The sequence below is a fragment of the Marmota flaviventris genome, chromosome 3 (assembly GCF_047511675.1).
Source record: "Marmota flaviventris isolate mMarFla1 chromosome 3, mMarFla1.hap1, whole genome shotgun sequence".
Taxonomy (NCBI): Eukaryota; Metazoa; Chordata; class Mammalia; order Rodentia; family Sciuridae; genus Marmota; species Marmota flaviventris.
In genome coordinates, this window is record NC_092500.1 from 63,853,697 (window position 1) to 63,876,837 (window position 23,141).

Below are 23,141 nucleotides of genomic sequence, written 5' to 3' on the forward strand. Positions count from 1 at the left end.
TGTCTAGTTATGGTACCTACCACACAGCGGAAGGGAAGAAGCTGTCTTGTCTTTAGATGGTTCTCAGACACACTACACAAAATGGGGTTTAAATGATATATCTTTATTAAATTAAAAGGAAATATTTTATATAAAATCCTGGGGAAAATCACTAAGCGTTAAATTTAAGATTGGTAAAACAATCACATGGCTTCTACCAAGGTGTTACCGCAGAAAGACAGGTAAGCCATAGGTTACAGGTGCAGCCCCAATAAGATACTTGAGTCGGGGAGCCTGGCGGGCCTGGTTGATGTAGTAGAGAAGTGGGGCTCCTGGGCCTGCTCTAAGCCAGCCCTGTAACAGAGCCTCTGTGTAGCGGTCAATGTCTCGGTCAGTCACATCCCAGAGATTACCTAGATATAATGGGCTGGGAAAAGAGAAGAAATAATACAAAGTAAAGGTTCTATAACAGAATATACTTGGAAGTATGATTGATGGTGATGGGTGCAGAGAAAGAGATTGTGCCAATGAAGAGCTCCTTGGCCCATCATTCTAGAAGGATAGAAGAGGGCTAAGACATGCCAGGGAAATAGGTTGGTAGGCAGGTGGGGCATAAAAGCAGAGGGATTCAGTGGGAAAGAACCTGGGTGGGGGGCAGGAGTCTTAATGCCTTGGGACAGGTTTCACCCCTGGAGCCTCACCAGCCAGACATGATGTACTTGAGCACAATGCCAGCTCCCTCCAGGTTTCCATGAACAGCCAAGGCTGCACTGCTGCAGCCAAATAGCAGAGCCACTGCCCGGCAGTTCAGCCGCAGGACGGCCTGCCCATCAAGGAAGCGGGCACCAGCTCCATGCCCTGCATAGCTACGGCAGAAAGGAAGTGAGGTAAGTATTGACCTACAGGCTTTTGCCTATGGTTCCAGAGGCTCTAAAGGAACAAAGCAGGGCTGGGGATGTGGCTCAAGCGGTAGCACGTTTGCCTGGCATGTGTGTGGCCCGGGTTCAATCCTCAGCACCACGTACAAACAAAGATGTTGTGTCCACCAAAAAAAAAAAAAAAACTAAAAAAATAAATCTCTCTCTGTCTCTCACTTTCTCTTTAAAAAAAAAAAAAAAAAAAAAAGAAAGGAACAAAGCAACCCATGGTGATACTATCCTTGGGACTGCCCCTCTCCACCTCCATGTCCTAAGCACTCACATATATAAGTCATGCTCTGTCAGGGCTGCTTGCACTTGTTCAGGGCTTGGCACTTCCCCGACCACCCCTCTCCAGCCAGCTTCCCTGAAAGGAAAAAGTAGGAGTAAGAATAGGGAACTATACAGCAGGGGTCATGTGGCAAACAGAGAAACAGTAGACAGAAGGTGGGCCGCAACCACCGATTCTGGAGAAAAGGCACTTTGTCCCTGTATTTAATCTCTACCATTCCCCATACGCCCTTTGCCTTCACCCCCCTGACCTGCTAAAATTGGCTCGAAATTGCTCCTCTGTGCTTGACAGGTTATTGTGAGGGTTCAGGACATAGAAGGTACTTCGAGGATCCACCCCTTGGCTCAGCACTGCCGAAGCCCCACCCTAAGGAAAAGATACTGGTGATTAGGACCCTGGTTTCAGCAGAAGACCTGACCTCCAGTAAACTGTAAGCCCTTCTTCCTGTTTGATCCATTACTAAGACTCTTTGCTCTTTCTGCCAATCGTCCCCAGACCCCTACCCTCCAAACCCCACCTCTTTGATGATGGAGTAGCTGAGCAGGAAGCGGAAGGAAGGCAGCCGGGTTACAGGCAGTACACGGAGGCTGGGCATGCTTTCCCATGGCAGCTTCTGCAGGTCCTGGATAAAAAGCACTCCGAGGTTACTGTCCTGAGCCAGGTATAAGCAGGAGCCTGGGGTTAGCTGATAACCATTACCCACTAGACACCACCCCTCTGTCCTACTCCTTACCTTGTCTAGCACCAAGACAAGGTGCCTATTGCTTGGTGCCATCTGGCCCTGTAAACGCCCTACTACTTCACTCAGGAGCTTCTGGGCTCGCTCTGGCTGAGTGGGGCACAGCCCGAAGGCGAGGGCCTGAATGTCCTGGGCAGTGAGAATACTGGCACCACTGAGAACAACCTGTAGGGGAGCAGCAGTTAATGGGTGCCTTAGCTGCCATCCGTCTTCACTCACTGGGGCTGGGGTGAAAGAACCAAGTACAATGGCTTCCCTCTCTGCTTCCTGAACTCACTTTCAGCAGATTGGGGTCAGGATATTTCCATCCACATTCCTGCAGCAACTCTTGTAGGCGGGAGGCCTCCTGGGCAGGGCCAGGCTCCTCACTGGATGGCAGCAGCAGCCCCCTCCAGCAACCCAACACGTGCTTCTCTAGAGAAGTGATGAGATCCTAGGAGTGCGATAGAGACTTCAGTTAGAGAAGAAGTTGGATTTCTTTCCCCATAGGCATCGACATTCTGGACATGAGGAAAGGGGTTTTCTAATATGTTTATTTGTCTTACTTACCTTCCTACCAGTCATAAAAGGTTAAAAATCTAGATCATTATAGATCACTACAACAATGTGACAGATATGAACAGGTGGGCAATGAAAGCTAAAGCCAGGAAGCTTTTTTTTGTTTCTGTGTATCTTTAAACACTCAATTGTCATATCCCCTTCAACTCTGGAGTTCTTATTATTTAAAACCCTCCCCAAGTGATAATTTTTATTGAGGCCTACACTTTCAGAAAGAACTTGAAGTAGCTCAGCATTGACCCAGGACCTCTGCCAGGGAAAGTACTGGCAACCCCTGGGTCATTTCTGAGGCAGGCCTGAGTGCCGTCCTCCCAGTACACACCTCCATCCTGCGGTCCAGTGCAAGCCGCCCTGTCCACCATGCTCGCTTGTCAGTACAGCTGCTATTCTCTTTCTGGTCCTTCTGGATGGCATCAAACTCTCTCAGGGCCAAACTCAGTGGGAACTGTGGGTGATGGGGTTGCAAGATCTTGGCTCACCTAGGGATCACCATTTCTCTATCCCCCAACCACAAGATATGAACGGCTTGATCAGAGGCCACAGAGAACCCTACCTTGCTCTGGGCAGTGGGGATCTGCACAGTGACTGGGGGATTGTCCTTTTCCAGTCGGGTCAACAGAAGGGTGTTACCGACGTTTCCAGGCTGGAGGGTAGCCAGAGCCAACACACAGACAGTCACCCCTGACACACAGGACACACTCAAGATCATGTCAATAGTTATGAGAATTCCTGTCCCTATCTTCTGCATGCAATACTCCTATCCATCTCTCAAGACAATTCCAAGAAGTCTTTCCTGATTACTAGATGTTCAGGTACTTTTTCCTGCCCTAACATTTCCCTAGGGACAGGGAACTTGTACTTCTTTGTGTCCCCTACAACAAAGTCCCTACACAGAGTAAAGCACTCAAATCACCTGTCTGGGTGTTTTATGTAAGTATAGGAAGACCCCAGACAACTGAACTCAGATCTGAAAAAAGACAAGAATTTTCTGGTAAACCAAAGTTGAGGTTAAAAACAAGACTTCCTGATTCAGGGGATGTTTGTTTGATGACAGAAACAAATGGCTAACAGATGAAAGGTATGACATAAGGAATGCAAATTTATATAAACTGACCAATGCTTTAAACTCCTCCACCCAACTCAGTAAGAGGATACGGAAGAGGACAGAACAGCTCCCCTACCACCGTACCACTGGGGATCAGACCCAGGAGCTCCTGGAAACTCTCCTTCTCAGGCTTGGGGAAGTGGTGAGATTCTGAAGTCCTGAAGGAAAAGAGACGCTGGATGCAGGCCAGGGGGACATCTCCAGGTTTTTCCTGGAGGCTCAGCCCCTGCAGCTGGTCTGCCAGTTCGAGTGATCCACGGTGCTTCTGAGCCTTGCTGCAGACAACACAAGTTGGAGTGAGCTCCTCTCCTTCAAAGTCTCAGCCCTCTCTGCAGTTTGCCCAGCATGAGCCTCAGTGATGGTGAGCACTCACCTGAGCTGTCTATGAAGGTGGGTGAGCATCTGGTGGCGACAGGTGATGGAGACAGACTCCGCAACAAGGAAAGCGGTAGCATAAGGATCCCGGTGGCCCAGGCACAAGGCTAGGAAGCGGCAGAGGTGGGCATAGAGTCCACTAGGAGGGCAGTGACTGATCCCACGGAAAGCAACACTCAGTGAGTCACATATGGAATCCAAGGTTGAAAGACCTAGAGGAAGGTTGATACTCTTGTTAAAGATGAATTCTCTATTTCAGAAAGAGAAAGAAAACTTCCAAGAAGGAGTCCCTACATAATCGCCCACATGGAAAAAAGCAGCTATCGGGCTGGGGCTGGGACTCAGTGGTGGAGTGCTTGCCTAGTATGAGTGAGGCACTGGGTTTAATCCTTAGCACTGCAAAAGAATAAATAAATAATTTATTTATTAAAGATGTTGCATTCATCTACAACTGGAAAAAAAAAAAAAAAAAAAGCAGCTATCATTCATGAAAGGTGATGTTCCAAGTGGGGTACTATGCAATTATCAGGCATCAACTCATTCAGTCCTCCCTATGACCCATTGGACGGGGAAGGAAATAGATGTTCAGAGAGGTTAAGTTACTACACAGAATGGTGAGATTCAACCAAGTTACTACACAGAATGGTGAGATTCAACTGGGTGCAGGGGGGATCCAAAGCCAAAACGAGACAGAATAGAAAGACATAAGGAACAAGGGACCAAGAAGCTCAGCTCTCTCCAAGTAACCAAACTTCAATGGTTGGTATACTCACCAATGGCTACAGGTTCTGAGGGGAGCTGGAGCCAAGGACCGAAGTCCCTGTTGTTCCCTTTCTCTGGGCCTGGCATGGGCAACTCCTCCTTGTTAGAATCTCGTCTCAACACCTCACATTCTCCTACGGCTGCATCAGAGCCAGGAGCTGGTGCCTTCCCACCTGGGAAGAGAGCATGCCTTTTTTATGGAGTCCTTCTCCTGTCATTCTCTTTGTTCCCTGGAGCTACAGTCTAGCCCGAGAGCTAACAAAATAATTTTTCTTCCTAGACTGCTTTGGCCCCAGGGACATCTCCCCCTGCCCAAAACAAAAACAAAAATCCCACACACCCTCTACCTCTCATGCCTTGCCATCTTACCTGGGGCTGAGTCTTCCCCATCTGAGCCTCTAAGAGTCTCAAAGCTCATTTCCATCCTATTGTCATCCAGCTCCTCCTCAGGGATGGCCCTCATGACCTCAGTACCTTGCCTGGCCTGGTCATAAAGGGCCATCTGGGGATCCTGTTCTTCACAATGTCTTGATGCCGTCTTCTTGGCCCTCCGACTCCTACTGTTCAGACCAGGGTTTCCAGGAACACTATTTGAGGCAACCACTGCATCTGTCTTCAAGCTTGGGCCCTTCCTAGCCCGGCCTCGGCCCCGGGAAGCAGTGCCCCGTCTTTTAGGTTCCTCCACAAGCCTTGCTTCAGTTGAAACAGGGTCTTCCAAGTCACTGTCATCACTGAAGTTTACCTGGATCAGAGAAAGGGAGAAAGGCCAAGGGGCTTTCAATAACATCTTTTAACAGCAGGTGGCACTGTGGAATGCCAGCAGGCACCATCACCCAGGCCTTTGGAAGACTTCCCATATTACACCTGCCTCTCCTAATTCAGGCAATGACTTCTAGGGTTCAAGGTGGAACTGGGCGGACGGAAGATGAGGAGGAAGGATGAGAAAGGGAAGGAAGCATAATGAAAAATGGAAGGGCCCTGGGGAGCTATTCTATAGGAACACTGCTTTGCAAAACCCTCTCTTCCAGGACTGCTCCCCCCAAAACCACCTAATCACAGTCCCACTTCACCTTGAGGCGCGTCTGGACCCTGTGATGTACCCTGGGTGCCTGGGGAACCTCAGGCTTCTTTGTAGGGCAGACTTCTTCAAACACAGTGAAGGGAACAGGAACACGAGGGCCAGCTGGCCTGACGTGGCCTGCAGGCTTAGGTGTACAGGGTGGTCCTCCACCTTCCAGACCTTTCTGAGAGGTATTATGGAGGGAAAGGGGAGCACAGGATATCTTCTGGCGCCCTCGTCCTGAACACTTTTGGCTCCGAGTCTTTGAGGGCTCTGGGCCTGGAGGACTTTTTATTAATGGTGGCTGCCATCCCCAAGAGCTTGCAAAAAGTTGAGTAGTGCAGCAGCTGAGGCTACCCAGGTTCAAAAGGGCCTGAATCAAGAGCAGGTTGGCTTTCCAAGGCTCCAGGTGGTGTATTCGCGTTGTCATGAACTTCAGCCCCAACTCTACGACCTTCCTCAGGCTCTTGTTTGATGGCTGGCTCAAGCCCTCTAATGCCAGCTGTGTGTATGCCTGAGCCAAGATCTCATCCAAGAGGCTTGGGATGGAAGTAGGGGGAACTTTGTGACTCAGGAAAACTTGGAGAGCTTGACTGAGACGCTTGGCAGCTGCAGGGCAACCTTTTAGCACAAACTGCAGCAGATCCAGACCCTGGGCCTCATGGCCCATGGCCAGTTTCAGCCCCGCTGTGACCAACACCCAGCGCAGACAGACCACAGAGAGGACAGGGCTGGCACACAGTGAACAATCACAGGTGGGTGAGTGGGACAGGAAGCCAGGGCTGGGCTGGGGCTTGGTTTTCAGGACTGGGGAGGAATTTGTAGAAGGTACATTGGGGCCAGGCTCCTTAGTCACAGTGGCCACAAGCTCCAGAGCAGGGCCTTTGAGGAAGGGTTCCTCCTCCGGGAGCTGTGGGGGATGTGGGACCTGGGCCTGTTGTTTCCCCTTCTGCAGGTGGACCTTCTTCACAAAGTCTGGATGCTGGGCCACCCCACCAAACTCTAGGGAGAGAACAGAAGAATTACAAAACTAGGGAAAAAAGCCAGGTGCAATAGCACATGCTTGTAATCCCAGTGACTCAGGAGGCTGTGGCAGGAGGATCACAGGTTCAAAGCCAGCCTCAGCACTTTAATGAGACCTTCAACAACTTAACAAGACCCTGTTTAAAAAAGGGCTGGGGACTTAGCTCAGTGGTAAAGCACCCCTGGGTTCAATTCCCAGTACAAAACAAAAAAAAAGATGTTGGGGAGAACTAAACCTTTTTACATGGTGACATGTTACAGCTTGTGTGCTACCCACCATCTACAGGCAGGCCACACAACTGCTCACCTGTGCAAGACTCAAGCAGGAACAGAACCTGCTGCAGGTCAGACTGACAGAGGTCGATATCACTGCGGGCCAGCTCCAGCTCACCCTTCAGCACCAGAAACAGGGCACACCTTGTTGGGAGAGGAGATAGAACCCATGACTGGAAGCCTTAGTTTCCTGGAATCTTGCTCCTTTTCAAAGCAGAGCCATCATTGTCTTTCCCTGCCTCTAGGAGGCCTTCTACACTCCCTAAAGCTGACTTCTATACTCCCTGGGGAAAACCCCTCTATATTTCTATCTCATCCCAACTCATCCTTGTGCATTAGGACAGGATTTCTCAACTGTATTCCTTAAAAAAAAAAAAAAAAAAAAAAAAAAAAACCATAGGCAACTAAACTTAGGGAAAGGCAACATATTAGACTTCCTTTGGAGATTTACAAGGCATATTAGCATCCTAAAGGAGATGCAGAGTCCTGTAGGGAATAAAACATCCAGCCATGATTAACTCAGCATTTCCCACTTAGCCATGGAATGCCTTCTTTCATTAACCCCTCTAAATGTATCATGTAATGTTTAGAGTAGTTTGGGAATTCATGGTCAGGAATGCATGGCACTAAGGGGCAGAATTTGCATCTTCTTAGGCCCCCCACTCACTGGCGAGGCAGCTGCAGCTTTGTTGTAAGTTTCAGAGCCTCCAAACAAAAGGCCTTGGCTTCGCTCACACTCTCTAGGTGGCCCAGGCGACAGACCAGTTTCTCTGAGCAGCTCAGCACCTCTGTAAGAACCTGCCATTTTTGTACCAGATTTTCACCTGTAGTAAAGGAAGAGTCAAGACCTTAATACTCAGCCACAATTTGGATCCTAAGGAGACAAAACTGCCAGCCCCACTGTCTGGCCCATCTATTTCCACAGGGCCCTGCTCTCTTCCTCACTCACCATAGTCCAGAAATGATGTCTCCACGGGTGTTTTTTGAATAGAGAGTACATCACTACCCAGAAGCAGGATGATGATGCTTCGAAGGAGCTTATGTGAGTCTATGAGTGCTGTCTCAGGTGTCTGCCAGCCTGTGGTGGGTAGGGTGGAAAACGGAGGAAAGTATTGTGTCCAGCACTCTGCCACATTCATCCAGTAAGATAGCAAAGCATGCTACTGCTCTTTTCCTTCTTCACCCAAGGAAGACAGAGCTAGTTAATCATAGAATTCTTTCCCTCTAAGATCCCATGGGATCACAGAATTCTCTCTAGTTTAGTATTCCAAATAGTCCTTACTTATTATAAATAAGAGGTACCAGGTGAAGCAAAACTCATTTGCTATTCCAGGTCTATTCTGTGTAGATCCAAGGTAGGCTGCTGCATATGGTTGGACAGCAGAGGGAACAAGGGCTGAAAAAAGCTGACAACAAACTATGCCTATCCAAGAAGGGCCATCTGCTCTACTATTTCACCTTGTGCCCAGAGCTGCTCCCGCAGGACATCTGAGAGGCTGTTCGATGAGAGGCTAAGGTAGAGAGCCAGCAGTTGCAGGGCTTGGACGCGCAGCAAGTACCAAGCCTTGGATGACTTCTGGAGGGCAGGATTCCGAAGGACAGACAGCAATAGAGAGACACCCTCATCCACCTGAGTGAGACAAAGGGCCAAAGGAGAGCAGTCAGATATGGATTTTGGAGCTTGGGATCCCTTTGCAGGTCATGTGGCCCAATTCCTTGCTTCCCTCCCACCCCCTTTGGTACTAGAGACTGAACCTGGGACACTCTACCACTAAGTTACATCCCTAGTCCTTTTCTTTCTTTTTTAGTTGTTGATAGACCTTTATTTTATTTATTTATATGTGGTGCTGAGAATTGAACCCAGTGCCTCACACTTGCCAGGCAAGTGTGCTACCACTGAGCCCCAGCCCCAGCCCATAGTCCTTTTCATTTTTTATTCTGAGAGAGGGTCTCGCTAAGTTGCTAAAGCTGGCCTTGAACTTGCAATCCTTCTGTCTTAGCCTCCCAAGTTGCTGGGATTATATGACTGTGCCACCATGCCAAGCCAATCCTCTCAATTTAAAAATGGAAAAAAAGAAAAATAGAGGCTGGGGATATAGCTCAGTTGGTAGAGTGCTTGCCTTGCATGCACAAGGTCCTGGGTTCAATCCCAAGCATCACAAAAAAAAAAAAAGAAAGAAAGAAAAACTAGGCCTCAACAACAGCAAGGTGCTAAGCAATTCGATGAGACCCTGTCTCTAAATAAAAATACAAAACAGGGCTGGGAATGTGGATCAGTGGTAGAGTGTCCCTGAGTTCAATCCCAGGTACCCCCCTCCACACACACACGCCAGAAACAACAACAAAAACAACTAAAGCCTGAGAGGGTACAAGACTTGACAAACACACAGCTAGTTTGGGAGAAAACTCAGGTGTTTTGGATTCCATTGGCTTTCTAGTATAGGGCTTTGGTACCTTCCGAGGACCACTCTTTTCCCAGTTTCTAGTCCCCCTCGTCACTCTAAAAACTGCAAACCAATGAAAAAGATAATATTTTAACTAGAAGAGACTAACAAGGGCAAGGCTAGGAAACTTCTACTGCTTCTTCAGGTCAGCAGCATATTGCCTAGCTCCAGGGAAATCTCAGAACCCAAATATCCTGAAAATCCTAAAATCTTTGTAATACTCAGGCCCTCTGGGGCTTTTAAGAAAGTGAGAAATGGGGCTGGGGGTGTTGTTTAGGGGTGGACTGCTTGCCTAGCATGTGCAAGGCCCTGGTTTTGATCCCCACCACTAGAAAAAAGAAAATATACCTTCTGGTGAGTCCAGTAGAGGTGACTTTGAAGTAGATCACAGGTGAGGGAAAGGAGCATGTATGTGTCAGTGGTCTGATCGAGATGCTTCAGGTTTGATTCCACCTCTTCCAGGTACACCTGAAGAAGCAGTCAGAGGGTATGTGAACATGCTAGTGAGGAAACTAGGTTCTTTGAAGAAGCTAGGTTCTTCAAATTAAAGTGAAGTGAAGCATTCACAAGAAAATGTTTACAAAGCCAATTGAATATTACATTATTTCAAATGTTATAGTTTTCTTTTTTTTAAAATTTGTTTTTTAGTTGTAGTTGGATACAATACCTTTATTTTATTTATTCATTTTTATGTGATGCTGAGGATTGAACCCAGGGCCCCGCACATGGTAGGTGAGTGCTCTGCCACTGAGCCACAATCACAACCCTGTTACAGTCTTCTTAAAAATTGTTTGCTCATTGAAATTTTCATCTAACAGTTGATTACCATGCTAGAAAATTCTTTCTAGGGCTGGGGATGTGGCTCAAGTGGTAGCGTGCTTGCCTGGCATGCGTGCAGCCCGGGTTCAATCCTCAGCACCACATACAGACAAAGATGTTGTGTCCGCCAATAACTAAAAAAATAAATATTAAAAATTCTCTCTCTCTCTCTCTCTCCCTCTCTCTTTAAAAAAAAAAAAAAAGAAAGAAAGAAAATTCTTTCTAAAGGAAAGAAGCAAATAAATACAAGTTTATGTTTCCTCCTATTAGATGGAAAAAATGTACAGAACCTTCTAATAACTTTTCTCGCCATCCAATAGGTCGAAAGGAGTGGAGAAACAGGCATATGTATATAATCTTGAAAAAATGCCATGAGTGCTATTCAATGGCAGGAAGACCCAGGAAAATGGTTGATTTTGTCCTTTAAGAAATAGATGTATAAAATGCTTTATCTGTAATCTTAGTTACTAGTGGGGGGCTGAGGCAAGAGGATTATAAGTTTGTGACCAGCCTCAGCAACTTTGGGAAATCCTGTTTCAATATAAAATACAAGAAAGGTGGGAGATATAGTTTAGTGATAAAGCACCCCGGGTTCAATTCCTAGTACTTAAAAAAAAGCTTTATGAAGAAGGTGACAACTGGGCTGGGGATGAGGCTCAAGTGGTAGCGCGCTCGCCAGGCATGCGTGCGGCCCAGGTTCGATCTGCAGCATCACATACAAACAAAGATGTTGTGTCCGCCAAAAATTAAAAAAAAAAAAAAAAAGGTGACAACTGATCTACAACATTATTTAAAAAAAAAAAAAGTTGAAGTTCACTGAATCAAAAAAGGAAGGTTGAGGAAAGAGGTGCATTTCAGGTGGAGAAATCAACATAACTGAAGATAGAGGGACAAACAATAAACATAAAGTAACCAGTAAGTATTGGCAAAAGATTCATGGGAGGAGGTAGAAGAAAAAGCATGAACTAGAACAGAAAAAACTACAATAGAGCTGGGTATGGTACCTGTAATCACAGTTATTCAGAAGGCTGAGATAGGAGGATAACAAGTTCAAGGCCAACTTAGTAACAACCTCAACAATTTAGTGAGATTCTATCTCAAAAAAAATAAGGGCTGGGAGTAACATGGTGGCAGAGCAATGAGTTCAATCCCCAGTACTCCTTTCCCAAAAAAAAGATGTGCAGTAGGGTCTGGATAGTATTCTTTAGGTAACAGAAAAGCCATGAAAATCTTTTCAGCAAGAAAGACATAAGATCAGACCAATTCCTACTAGTGGTAGAAGATCAAGTTGCAAAAGGAGAAATGGCTAGGGATGTAGCTCAATGGCAGAGCTCTTGCCTAGCATGTGCAAGGCCCTGGGTTCCATCCCTAGCACCACAAAAAAAAAAAAAATAAATAAAGGGAGAAATTGAAGACAAGAAAGACCAACTAGGAGACATTGTGACAGCTAACCAGGATGGATGAAGCACCAACTAGGGCAAAGGAAACAATTTGGGAAATGCAGGATGGGCAGCTTCCTGGAGCCATAGTTAAGACCTATGATCAATCAGTCCTTTTACTAAGAAGTAAAAAAACTGCTTCTCCCCATAGTCACCTCTCAACACTCCACAGTCTACAGCAGTCCAACAATGGGGTACAAGGGGGAGAAGCTGCTCCTTCAGTATCCTATCTTCTCAGGGAAAAGATGGGCTTATAAAGCCATGTGTCACCTATAGCCTCTAGACTTGGAATGACTGGTACTCACCTGGGCATAGCTGGGACAGCCGAGGCTCAGAAGGAGCTGGGCGAGGTGGCAGGAGGAGCCAGCTGCCTTTGCATGGTCCTCTAGTCTCTCAGAAACAATCCGAAGAAGCAGGAGAGCCTCCAGAGCCTGCAGAGGCTGGGCAACCAGAAATAGCAAGTTGACTCTGCTGCCATGCAAGCTTCCATTTCTACCCTCCATTCCCTGACCCACTGGGACCTTGGGCAGCAATCTGACTTTGGGGCCTGGATAGAATGTGGCTACACATAGAGAACCATCAGTCATTTTGGGGGATCCTGCAAACCACCCTACTTCTTTTGATTTAAAGCCTACATTCCAATCACCAGCAATAGCCAGGACTTACTGAGTGCTTATTATGTGCCAGGCACCCGTACCAAGAAGTTTACATGCATTGACTCATTTAATCTTCATAGCAACTTCTAATCCCAATGTTACAGCACAGGAAACTAAGACTCACATAGGTTAAGTTGCTTGTCTAAGTTAACACACATAACAGATATGTGGTAGAGCCCAGACTCAAATTTAGGGCTGAGTTACCCTTCCCTGTGCTAAAAATGGCTGAAAGCTCATAGTTAACAAAGCTCTTTTATGTGCAGTGATTCTTAGCAGGTTCATAGGCCCAAGAAGCTCAGTTTCTGACTTACCCTTGTTTCAAATGCTTCCATCAATGCCCTGTCCCATTCATTACCTTTGCCACTAGCTGATAGAGGGCCACTAAGATCTGCAGTGAAGCTGCTGTCTGCTGGAGACATCGCACAGCTGGGGCCTGCCCCTGTGTAAGCAACTCCTTCCACAAGGCCAGGGCTTGGTCCAGGCATTTGGACTGAGCTATAATTTGGAAGAAAGTGACCACCTTCAGTGCATGGGCCATCTCAGAGAATATGGCTTTCTTCATAACATCCTCTGCCCTTATTTCTCTCTACCCTTAAACCTCTGCCTCCCTACCTTACCACCCACCTCCCCACAACAATGCCAGCATTTCCCATACTAGGGAGTCCTTATTCTGCTTTAAAGAAACCACAAAGGAGATGTCCATGCCACACTGTGTTTACTGCCCTCACCTGCATCTGCAGCCAGGTTGAAGGCAATGTTACTGTACAGGAAACGATTTTCCTGGAGTTTATCTTCATAGTTCAGGTCATTGACTTCAAATTCTTCCAGATTACTGGGAGCCTGGGCTCTTCGATCCCTCTCAATACCCTGGATGGGTAGATCAAGGTAAAAACAGAGCTGGTACCAGCTTACTGGGAGCCCAGGGCAAATGATTCCCACACACAGTTCTGTTCAACCTCACTTACTTCCCGCATTTTGGCCTCCAAGGTACAGATGTAGAGCCACAGCAAGGCCTGTGCTTTATCATCCAGAAGTTGATCTTTGGCATGCACCTTGGGCTTCACAGACTCTAGGAGCTGCAGGGCTTCCTGGATAGCATCTAGGGCAGAGCTGTAAGAAGATGTACTTAGGCTGAGCCCACAATAAGTACTGACCACAGCACCCTGGAAAGGGCCTGTTCTGCAACAGCAATAGCTAGAATCATTTGAATGAGCTTCCATGCCCACAAAATGAGTGGACACTAAGCAACAGAGAGGAAAATGGACCCTAAAGAGAATAAGAGGACCAAGACAAGGAGCAAGAGTGGCTTCACCAGTTATTCCTTCTCACCAGTCAGTCTGCTGGGCAAAGTCATGGTAACACAGCACCTGAGCCAGTTCCACCAGGTGAGTGGCTCGTGCCCATGCCCCAGCCGGTGTCTCCTCAGGACTCAGCTCCAGCAGGTCACAGATGACATTGAAGCGTTCCTGTCCAGTATCAGCCCGTACTGCCTTATAGGCCTGCAGCTCTTCCTTCAGCAGGAGGGCCAGGGTCTCTGGGTCCCAGCCATTTAGGCTGTCTCGCAGAGTCCTGAGAAAGGGAGGTTTAGCACTAGAGAAGATTCTGGAAAGCATGAAAACTCTGCACCAATAGCAAAGAGTCCCAGTTTTGGCTTAGACTTCTCTAAGCTTATTTGTGACTTTAAAACTCTAAATGGATAGCATTTTTCCTTTTTTTAATATACTGCAGTGGGCTGCACTAAGAATCACATCCAATACCCATGACCTATAAAGCCCTATGTGTTTCTGCCTTTGCCCACCTTGACCACCTCATTCCATATGGTTCCTACCCTATACCCCATGCCACATTCTTCCAACATGCTGGCTTTCTCAAGCTGTTCCCAAGCTTGTTCTCATCTTGGAGCCTTTGTATTTACTACTTTCTCTAAAAGGAATTCTCTTCCCCGAGATTTCTTTTCTTTCTTCTTCTTTTTTTTGTTACCAGTGATTGAACCCAGGGGTGCTTAACCACTGAGCCACATCCCCAGCTCTTTTTATTTATTATTTTTATTTTGAGAAAGGGTCTTGCTAAATTGCTAAGGACCTTGCTAAGTTGCTGAGGCTTCAGTCCCTGCCTCAGTCTTCTGAGGTACTAGGATTACAGACCTATGCTACTAATGAACCCGGCCTGAGATTTTTTTTTTTTTTTTTTAATATTTATTTCTTTTAGTTGTACACAATACCTCTGTTTTTATTTATTTATTCATTTATTTTTATGTGGTGCTGAGGATTGAACCCAGGGCCTCTCACGCGCTAGGTGAGTGCTCTACTGCTGAGCCACAACCCCAGCCTGAAATCTTTAAATAGTAGATTCCTCCACATCCTCAGGTCTCATTTATCACTTCTTCCAAAAGGCTCATCTACAGTTGTTCCCTTGCCAGGCATGGAAGAGTATGCCTCTAATCCCAGAGATTTGGGAGGCTGAGGCAGAAAGATTGCAAGTTCAAGGCCAGCCTCAGTGACTTAGCAAGACCCTGCCTCAAAATAAAAGAATAAAGGGCTGGCGATGTGGCCCAGTGGTTAAGCACACCTGGGTTCAATCCCCCAGTAGAAAACAAAAAAAAGTTGCTCCCTCTTTTAGCAAATCAGTTTGTCTTCATGAAACTATGAAATATACTTGCTTTTTATATTTCTGCAAGGAGAATATAAACTCCACAAATATACTACCATACCCCAAGTACGTAGGATAATGGCTGACACACAGTAGGCACTCAATGCATAACTAATAAAGGAATCACTGCCTTTCTCAGATATAAAGATTAAGGGACACAACCATGAGAACAAAAAGCCACCCGATCCATGGAGCAACTCACTTCAGTTGTAGCTCCTTGTCTCCAGCCCTGGCAGCATCCATCTTGACTCGAACCCAGAAAGTGACTGGCTCAGTCATGTGTTCTAGGCTGTAGGACTGCAAAGCTGCCAGCCATAAGGTCACCATCTTGCAGCCCTGGGCCTGTCTGCCCATTTTCTTCAAACTCTCTACGTGCAGCAGGAAGCACCTATGCAACTGACAGGAGACAGGGATAGACCAAGCTGGAGGGAGGAACAGGTGAATGTGTGCAGTGGGAGGATATGTTTATAAGCACATGCACCCCGTGATGGGGGATTGTCAGGTGGTCCTCCTGCTCCACTCCCACCTTCATCAGAAGATATCTGAAAATTAAACACCTGGGTGATCTCAGACTGATAGGTTTCCATCCCAACCTTCCCTATAGTCATCACCCACATCCTTGAAGACCTGCTTTTCCTCCTGTAATCCTCCCTCAGCAACTGGAACTGCCTTGTGCTGAGTCAGAAATGCAATACCATCCTAGCTCTTCCTTCTCTTTTCTCCTTCCCAGCCAGTCACTTACCAGGTTAAACCTTAACTTTTTATACCCATCTGCTTCTTTTCATCCCTTGCACAGCTGGTTCAGCTCAAGCCACCCTTTCCTGCCTAGGGTGCAATAGCAGCCTGATTACCCAGTTTTGCCACAGGGATGCCAGAGCAATTTAAATGAGAATCTAATGTAGGGCCTCCACTTAAATCCTTTAGACACTCATTGCCTCACTTGACATGAAACCCAAAGTCCTTTACCACACTTGCCTATCCAGCCAACCTACCATTTCACAGGTATTCTTGTTTAAGACATTGGTGCAAAGGACCATCTTGGGGAAAGCTTTTAAAATATGTAGATGCCTGAGGTCCAGTACTAGAAATTCTGATGCAATTAACTTGGGGCAGGATTTATTTATTTTTTTTTTTAAGATTGAAAATTGAACCCAGGGGTACTCTACCACTGAGTTACATCTTCAGCCCCTCCCCTATTTTTTGAGACTGGGCCTAAGTTGCCAAGGCTGGCCTCAAACTTATGATCCTCTTGCCTCAGCCTCTGAGTCACTGGGATTACAGGCACACACCATCTTGCCCAGCAGGAATGAGAAATTTTTAAAGTTCACTCAGAGTTGAGCACACTGGTGCACACCCATAATCCTAGAGACTTGGGAGGTTGAGACACAAGATCACAAGTTTGAGGACAACCTTGGCAACTTAGCAAGATCATGTCTTAAAAAATAAAAAGGGCCGGGGATGTAGCTCAGCAGTAGAACACTCTTGGGTTCACTCCTCAGTATCACCAAAAAGAAAAAAAAAAAAATTCACTGAGGTGATTTAATGCAGCCAGGTTATGAACCACCAGCTTAAGACAAGACTAAATATAAAAAGTCAATTAATCTAAAGAAAAAAATGAAGTAACGGAACAAGTGAGATTTGGGAAGTACTGCCCCATGCTACAAACATGTAGCTCCTAATCCCCCTACTTCAAGGCAGGGTCCCATCCCACCCTTTGACATTACTCAAGCCCCTACTACATAACCTCCCTTCCTGCCCTTCTTATTCCCTCTTACCTTCTCAGGAGGCACCTCAGGATACGTGCCTGGCTTTGCCAAGCCCAGCTGCTGACAGAATGGTTCAGAGACAACACAGGCCTCAGCATACAGCTTGTGACTATAGAAACTATAGGCCAAGTTACTGGTGTAGGAGGCTGCAGGGGAAAAGAAAGTTAACCACAGGAATGATTCCCACTGCCCTGTCTTGCTGGAGAGGTAAAGAGAAGTTCAACCTGGTGTCAGCACTGCAGCTTCCAGATCAGACAGGCATCCCTATCACTAGGGAATGAGAGAGGGGCAGCCCCCCAACCTACTCCAAGTCACCCTCTGCCCTCCATTCCAATTAAGTGAACCCATACCACCAGCCCTTTCATTCTTGTTTTACTAGGGCTGAGTCCTCATTTCCACAGAAGACCAATCTCTTCTCCCATGCCAGTCTCACTCCATGCTCCAAGATCAGCATTTAAGGGGAAACATTCTGGTCTGTCTCTCACCTTCTCCTTCTCTCACTCCACCAAAGCCACACAAACTTCCTTGATATTCTTCAAATACACCCCTTCTGCCTCAGGGACTTGGCTCTGCTTCCTTTGGCAGAGATGTTCTTTCCCAGCTTTCAACATGGCTAGCTCCCTTCCTTCTTCCAAGTCTTTGCTCACATGGCTCTTTGTATGAGACCTGCCCAGAATCTCTGACTTCAGATGGTAACTTGCCCCCTCACCCATGAACTCCTAAATCCCTTTCTAATCCTGCTTTACTTCCCCCACACCACGCTTTTTTTTTTTTTAATGAAGTACTGGGGATTGAGTTCAGAGTCTCATGCATGCTAGACAAGTGTTTTTCCACTAAGCTACATCTCTAGCCCCTTTTAAAAAATATTTTGAGAAAGGATCTCATTAAGTTGCCCAAGGTAGGCTTAAGCTTGTGAGCCTTCTATTTCATTGTCCCAAGTAGATGGGATATTTTTATGGGGGTGAGGGGAGCAGGTACTATGGATTGAACTCAGGGGTACTTTACCACTGAGCTATATCCCCAGCCCTTATTTATTTATTTATTTATTTATTTATTTTAAATTTTCAGACAGGATCTCCCTAAGTTACTTAGAGCCTTGTTATATTGCTGAGCTGGTCTTGAACTCACAATCCTCCTGCTTCAGCTTCCCAAGTAGCTGGGATACAGGCATGTACCATTGCACCCAGTTATCCCTCCTCCTATATTTTTTATTACATTCTAACATATTGATAATTCAATTATTATTATTTTTGTTACTGGGAATTAAACCTAGGAGCACTTTACTACTGGACTAGATCCTCAATTCTTTTTATTTATTTATTTTTTGTTTGTTGCTACAGGGGAATTAAACCCAGTGGCACTCTACCACTGAGATACACCCCCAGCTCTTTTTATTTTTAATTTTGAAATGGGAGTTTTGCCAAATTGCTGAGGCTGGCCTTGAACTTGCAATCTCCTGCCTTAGCCTCCAGAGTTGCTGGGTTTCCAGGTGTGAGTCACTACCAACAGTTAGAAATGTTCTTTAAAATTTAAATACAAAGGTCATAAAGTTGCATGGCACATACAGACTTTTCTTTTTTTTTTTTGGTACCAGGGATGGAACCCAGGAGTGATTAACCACTGAGCAATATTCCCAGTCATTTTTATTTTTAATTTTAAGACAGGGTCTTACTAAGTTGCAGAGGCTGGCTTTGAATTTGCAATCCTCCTGTCTCAGCCTCAGCACATTTTTCCCAAAATAAACACCAAATCAAATTTCGAAGTCAATGAGGGGAGGGAAAAAAAAAAAAATAATGCCTGTTCTTTAGCCTGCTCACTAGTATAAAAAGCAACTGATCCTTATAAACACCTCTTTTACTGCCTCCTTAAGCGACAAAGAGCCCCCTCAGTGGCCAGAACGATCCATCAAGTACTATTCATCTGCCTAAGGAGTGATGACCCTCCCAAGAACCCTGTATCTGGGCCCAGGGCACTAACCAGTCATCCCCAGGTAGTCAGTCAGCTCTCGGCCTGACAGACCTTCTAAGGCCTCCAGCATCCAGACAACAGTAGATTTGCAACTCTCCACTAGATGGGCCAGATCAGCCAAATCAGCTACCTAAAGTGACAAGAAGGGGCTTGAGGGTGAGAGGAGTCATGCCAGGTCCAAGGTGACTTTCACCCCACTCCACACTCAAAGCCAAAACACCACCCCAGAGCTCTCCCGAAGAGCAACCCAAGACCATAAGCCCCTGTTCAGATTCCTTCATTCCCAGATGGTACCTGACAGCCTTGAGCAAAGTCATAAACCATCACAGTGTAGAGGTGAATACCCTGAAAGTGCATCTGAAGCAAAGACTGCTGCTGCTTGGTACAGTCCCCATGGACCTAAGGAAAGAAGGGGAAGGTGGGTTTTAGGAGCAGAGATGAAGTAAGTTTCAAGCTGAAGACTCCCCAGAGTTCTAGAGAGTTGACACAGCTCAGGGAGGAGGAAGGACATTGGGAGGGGCCATAAACCTCTTAGGATAGATTAGGCTGCATGCCAGGCATAATCCAGAGAGCAGTTTAACAAAGAGGAACCAGATCTTGCCAGATTCTAGACTTGTATTAAATTCACAGATCCACATCCCGCCCTATCTCCAGGTCCTTAACTCACCCCATCCCGCAGTTGCCGGATAAGAGAGCAATACCCTCCAAGAAAATCAAAGAGGCTCAGAATAGCATCCAGTCCATAGCGCTTCTTGATGCTTCGCTCCAGGCCTGAAAGGAAGAACTGGCAGGTGTCATACAATGCCCGGAGAGGAGATGATGGCATCCCCATACTGTTGTTCAGGACAGCTGATGCCTTTATCAGAAGCGGGGCCACTGCCTGAGATTCTTCCTCCCCAATTTGCAGCAGTTCAACACCCAACTGGCATAGCTGGAGGCTGGGGGCTAGATTGGTATTCCTTAGGTATTCATGTGCCTTCTCCACTGCACCAGTGGCCTTTTCATGGTGGTGGCTCCAGCAGAGGCGACGGCACTGTTCCAAGGTGAGCTCCAAAAGGCAGAGGGCCCTCTGGGGCGAAAGAGGGCAATGAGAGCCACTTTCTTGATTGACCAAGACTCCAATCACATGTCTGGAGAGCATGTCATCTAAAAAATCTGCATCTGCTTCATCTAGACCATGCCCACTAGCATCAAATAGCTGATGGGCAGCAACTACTCGACAAGCTGTTGGAGAGGAAAAGTGAGGAACCTCACAGGGAGTACTTTCATCTTCCAAGAGTACTAAGAAGCTCAAGGCCTTCAGACGAGCCGAGAATGCAGCTCGCCGCTCTAACAGTGATTCTGCTCCTTTCCAAAGCAGAGAAAAGCTGCCCCGAGTTACGGCCTCATAATCCTGGGGTGCAGCTTGTTGAGAGCACTGCACCAAGCAAGCATGGAGGGGCTGGGCAAGGTGAAGCATAGCCTCTGGGCTTCTCTGAGAAGCAACATTCCGCAGTAAGATGAAGAGAATGCGTTCCAAGTAGAGGGGAGGACGCTGGGGGGTGGACATCAAGTAGCCATCACAGGCCAGCTTTGCCAGCTCCAGTAGGCTCTCCAGGTGCCCAGAGCAAGCTAGCTTGGCAGTCAGCTGCTGGTTGCAAGCCCTCAGGATGGCATCACAAATCTGTCTCTTCTCAGCATCAGATCGGTTGCTAGGAAGACCAGCTGGTGGCTTGGACAGGAACTCCTAGGAAAAAAGAAAGATGCATGAGGCTAGGAAAGATGAGAAATAAGTAGGGAAAAGAACTAAGAATGAGTTTGCTCCAGAGAAGTTCCTCTACTTATCCATCTCTTCAAAATAAGGCAAAACACAAAACAGCTGAGCTTGGGAAGCCAGGTGTGTCCTGAGCTAGACAACAACACCCCCACCTTCAAGTCAGGCAGCAACTCTTCAGCCTTCTTCTGGTTGCTTAGCAGAGTCCCAAAGTTGACTCCTTTTAAGTTCCTCATGGTGCAGAAAGCTACGGAAAAGAAAACAGATTAGAAATGGCAGAAAAGATTTGGAATGGAGCTAACAAAGAGGACTTGAAGGCAGTGGCAGATATTAGGCAAAGGTTCCATAAGAAATCCTAGCCGGAAAACTGGGCTTGGTGGCACACCCCTGTAATCCCAGCTACTCGGGAAGCTGAGGCAGGAGATTTGCAAGTTCAAGGCCAGCCTGCACAATTTAGTGACACCCTGTCTCAAAATAAAATAAAAAGAGCTGGGGATGTAGCTCAGAGGTAGGGTGCTTGCCTAGTATGCACGAGGCCCTGGGCTCAATCCCCAGTAGTAAAAGAAAAAAAAAAAAAATCCTTTCCGGAAAAAGCGATGACAGGACGCCAGGCTTCCTCTCTCCCTTTCTTCAGGCCGATACGCGTACTCACTACTCCGCCATTCGACGCCTTAGGCCTCCACCAAATTCTATGGCGCCCATCAGGACGTCCCAAACTTTCGAAGAGCTGCCGGCGCCTCTCCCCAAAGTCAGCGCTGAGAAACCCATACAACTCGGCGCGAACACACGTTCACGAGCCCCTCCAAGCCTTACCGCACCCAAAGTAACTCTCCTTCTAGGACTCACTTCCAGATCAGTGCTCCACAAGGATCTCTAAAATAATCTTCGCTTTCCGCGCCAGCCCCTCCTTTCAAATATTTCCAGCAGCCAATCAACAAGAGCGCCTAACGCCGACGGGCCGCGCGGCGTTCTGGGAGTTGTAGTTTACCCGCCCCGCTGCCCGTCACGTGACTCCAGCCGGCGTGGTGGACTGCATCTTTGAGAAGGAAGGCCTCTTGGGGGCGCGTGTCACCCCTTTTCTCCCAGTCAGGGCTGAGTTCCTCAGTTATTGCCCTCTTCTTCGCTATCGGGAAGGCCAGATCTTCGCCACCTTCTCGCTTTAGTTCTGAGCTGCGGCAGGTGTTTGAATTTTAAGAGAAGGGAATTAGATTAGATTACAACAAAAAACTTGTTTGGAAATTCACGCCTTTTGGTTACTAGGAAAACAAGGGGGTGTAACCTTCTACGGAATCCTTTATAAATACGGTATTAGGGGGTCAAAGAAATGAGTACTATAACGACCTCCAGCGCTAGTGCCCATTCTCGCTGCCTTCCAGCCTTATTACTTCTGTTGATTGAATGAGGAATATGGGATCTAGTGCTCTTTGATATAGGATAAAGGGTAGGGTTGGGAAGAGGTTGTGATTGAGGTGAAGAACTAGGACAGTTCATTCACCGGAATTTTTCATCCCAGTTGTTTTGTTTTTCCTTGTATTTGGAATTGTACCCAGTGGTATTCCATCACTAACCTATGTCACCACTCCCCACACCTCCCACAACCCAACCCCCGGCGCTGCCCTTTTTATTTCAAGACAGGGTCTCATTAAATTTTGCAGACTGTAACTTGCCATCCTCCTGCCTCAGCCTTCCGAGAAGCTGGCATGCACCACTGCTTTTAGCTCTTTCATAGTCTTTAATAGTACTAACCATTCCCCAAATATACAGATTGAGCAGGAGCTGCTTCTCTTTCCTACTTCCTCCAAGCCTTCCAGTTAGTTTTTCCTTGATGTACTCTGCTGGATAAATCATCCTTCTCTATCATTATGGAACTGAGAATCTGGCAAGGAAAACTTTTTAAAAGAACAATAACTCAGTATTGGAATGTACTATTTATGCGGGTGCTAAATGTGCATTACAAACATTTCAGGTATATATCCTGTAGTGCAAGGGACCCAGAAGAAAGGAAGTGTTCATAAATTTCGTTTTGTTGTTTATAAATTTTTTCACCAATGAATACAGTATTTTTCTCAATACATCATTCTCATTTACATAATTTTTAACCACTGAGCCACGCCCCTGCCCTATTTTGTATTTTATTTAGAGACAGGGTCTCACTGAGTTGCTAAGCACCTCACTGGCTTTGAACTCAGATCTTCCTGCCTCAGCCTCCTGAACTGTTCTACAGGCATGTGCCACCATGCCCAGCTCTACATATTCTTTATTGAGTGTTCTAGGTCTCTTTTTCTGATGTGCTTATTATACCTATTTGATTTTGAATTCAAGTTATGGGCAGGATGGTGTGCACCTTTAGTCTTGGCTGCTGTTTGTTTTGTGTTGGTTTTTGTTTTTTGGTACCAGGGATTGAACCCAGGGGTGCTCAATCACATCCTCAGCACTTTTTTATTATTTTTTTCTTTTTGAGATAGGTCTTGCTAAGTTACCTAGGGCCTTATTAAGTTGCTGAGGCTGGCTTTGAACTTGCAATCCTCCTGCCTTAACCCCTCAAGCCCTGGGACTACAGATGT

General features: G+C 46.6%; 1 protein-coding gene across 1 annotated transcript; it reads right to left on the reverse strand.

Moving 5' to 3' along the window:
* Positions 1–82: 82 nt before the first annotated feature.
* Positions 83–21,498, reverse strand: Espl1 (extra spindle pole bodies like 1, separase). Its single transcript, XM_027949692.2, has 31 exons — positions 21,424–21,498; positions 20,733–20,824; positions 19,492–20,550; positions 19,119–19,223; positions 18,834–18,954; positions 16,866–17,002; positions 15,293–15,486; positions 13,771–14,010; positions 13,407–13,551; positions 13,170–13,308; positions 12,797–12,936; positions 12,091–12,225; positions 9,876–9,995; positions 8,542–8,713; positions 8,033–8,161; positions 7,751–7,907; positions 7,118–7,227; positions 5,798–6,789; positions 5,097–5,469; positions 4,739–4,900; positions 3,964–4,177; positions 3,675–3,865; positions 3,039–3,166; positions 2,808–2,930; positions 2,205–2,360; positions 1,922–2,092; positions 1,706–1,810; positions 1,439–1,554; positions 1,180–1,263; positions 681–845; positions 83–406 (listed from the first exon to the last, which is right to left on the reverse strand). The coding sequence occupies exons 2-31, from the start codon at positions 20,811–20,813 to the stop codon at positions 205–207; spliced, it is 6,366 nt and encodes a 2,121-aa protein (XP_027805493.1). The 5' UTR covers positions 20,814–20,824; positions 21,424–21,498; the 3' UTR covers positions 83–204.
* Positions 21,499–23,141: the final 1,643 nt, after the last annotated feature.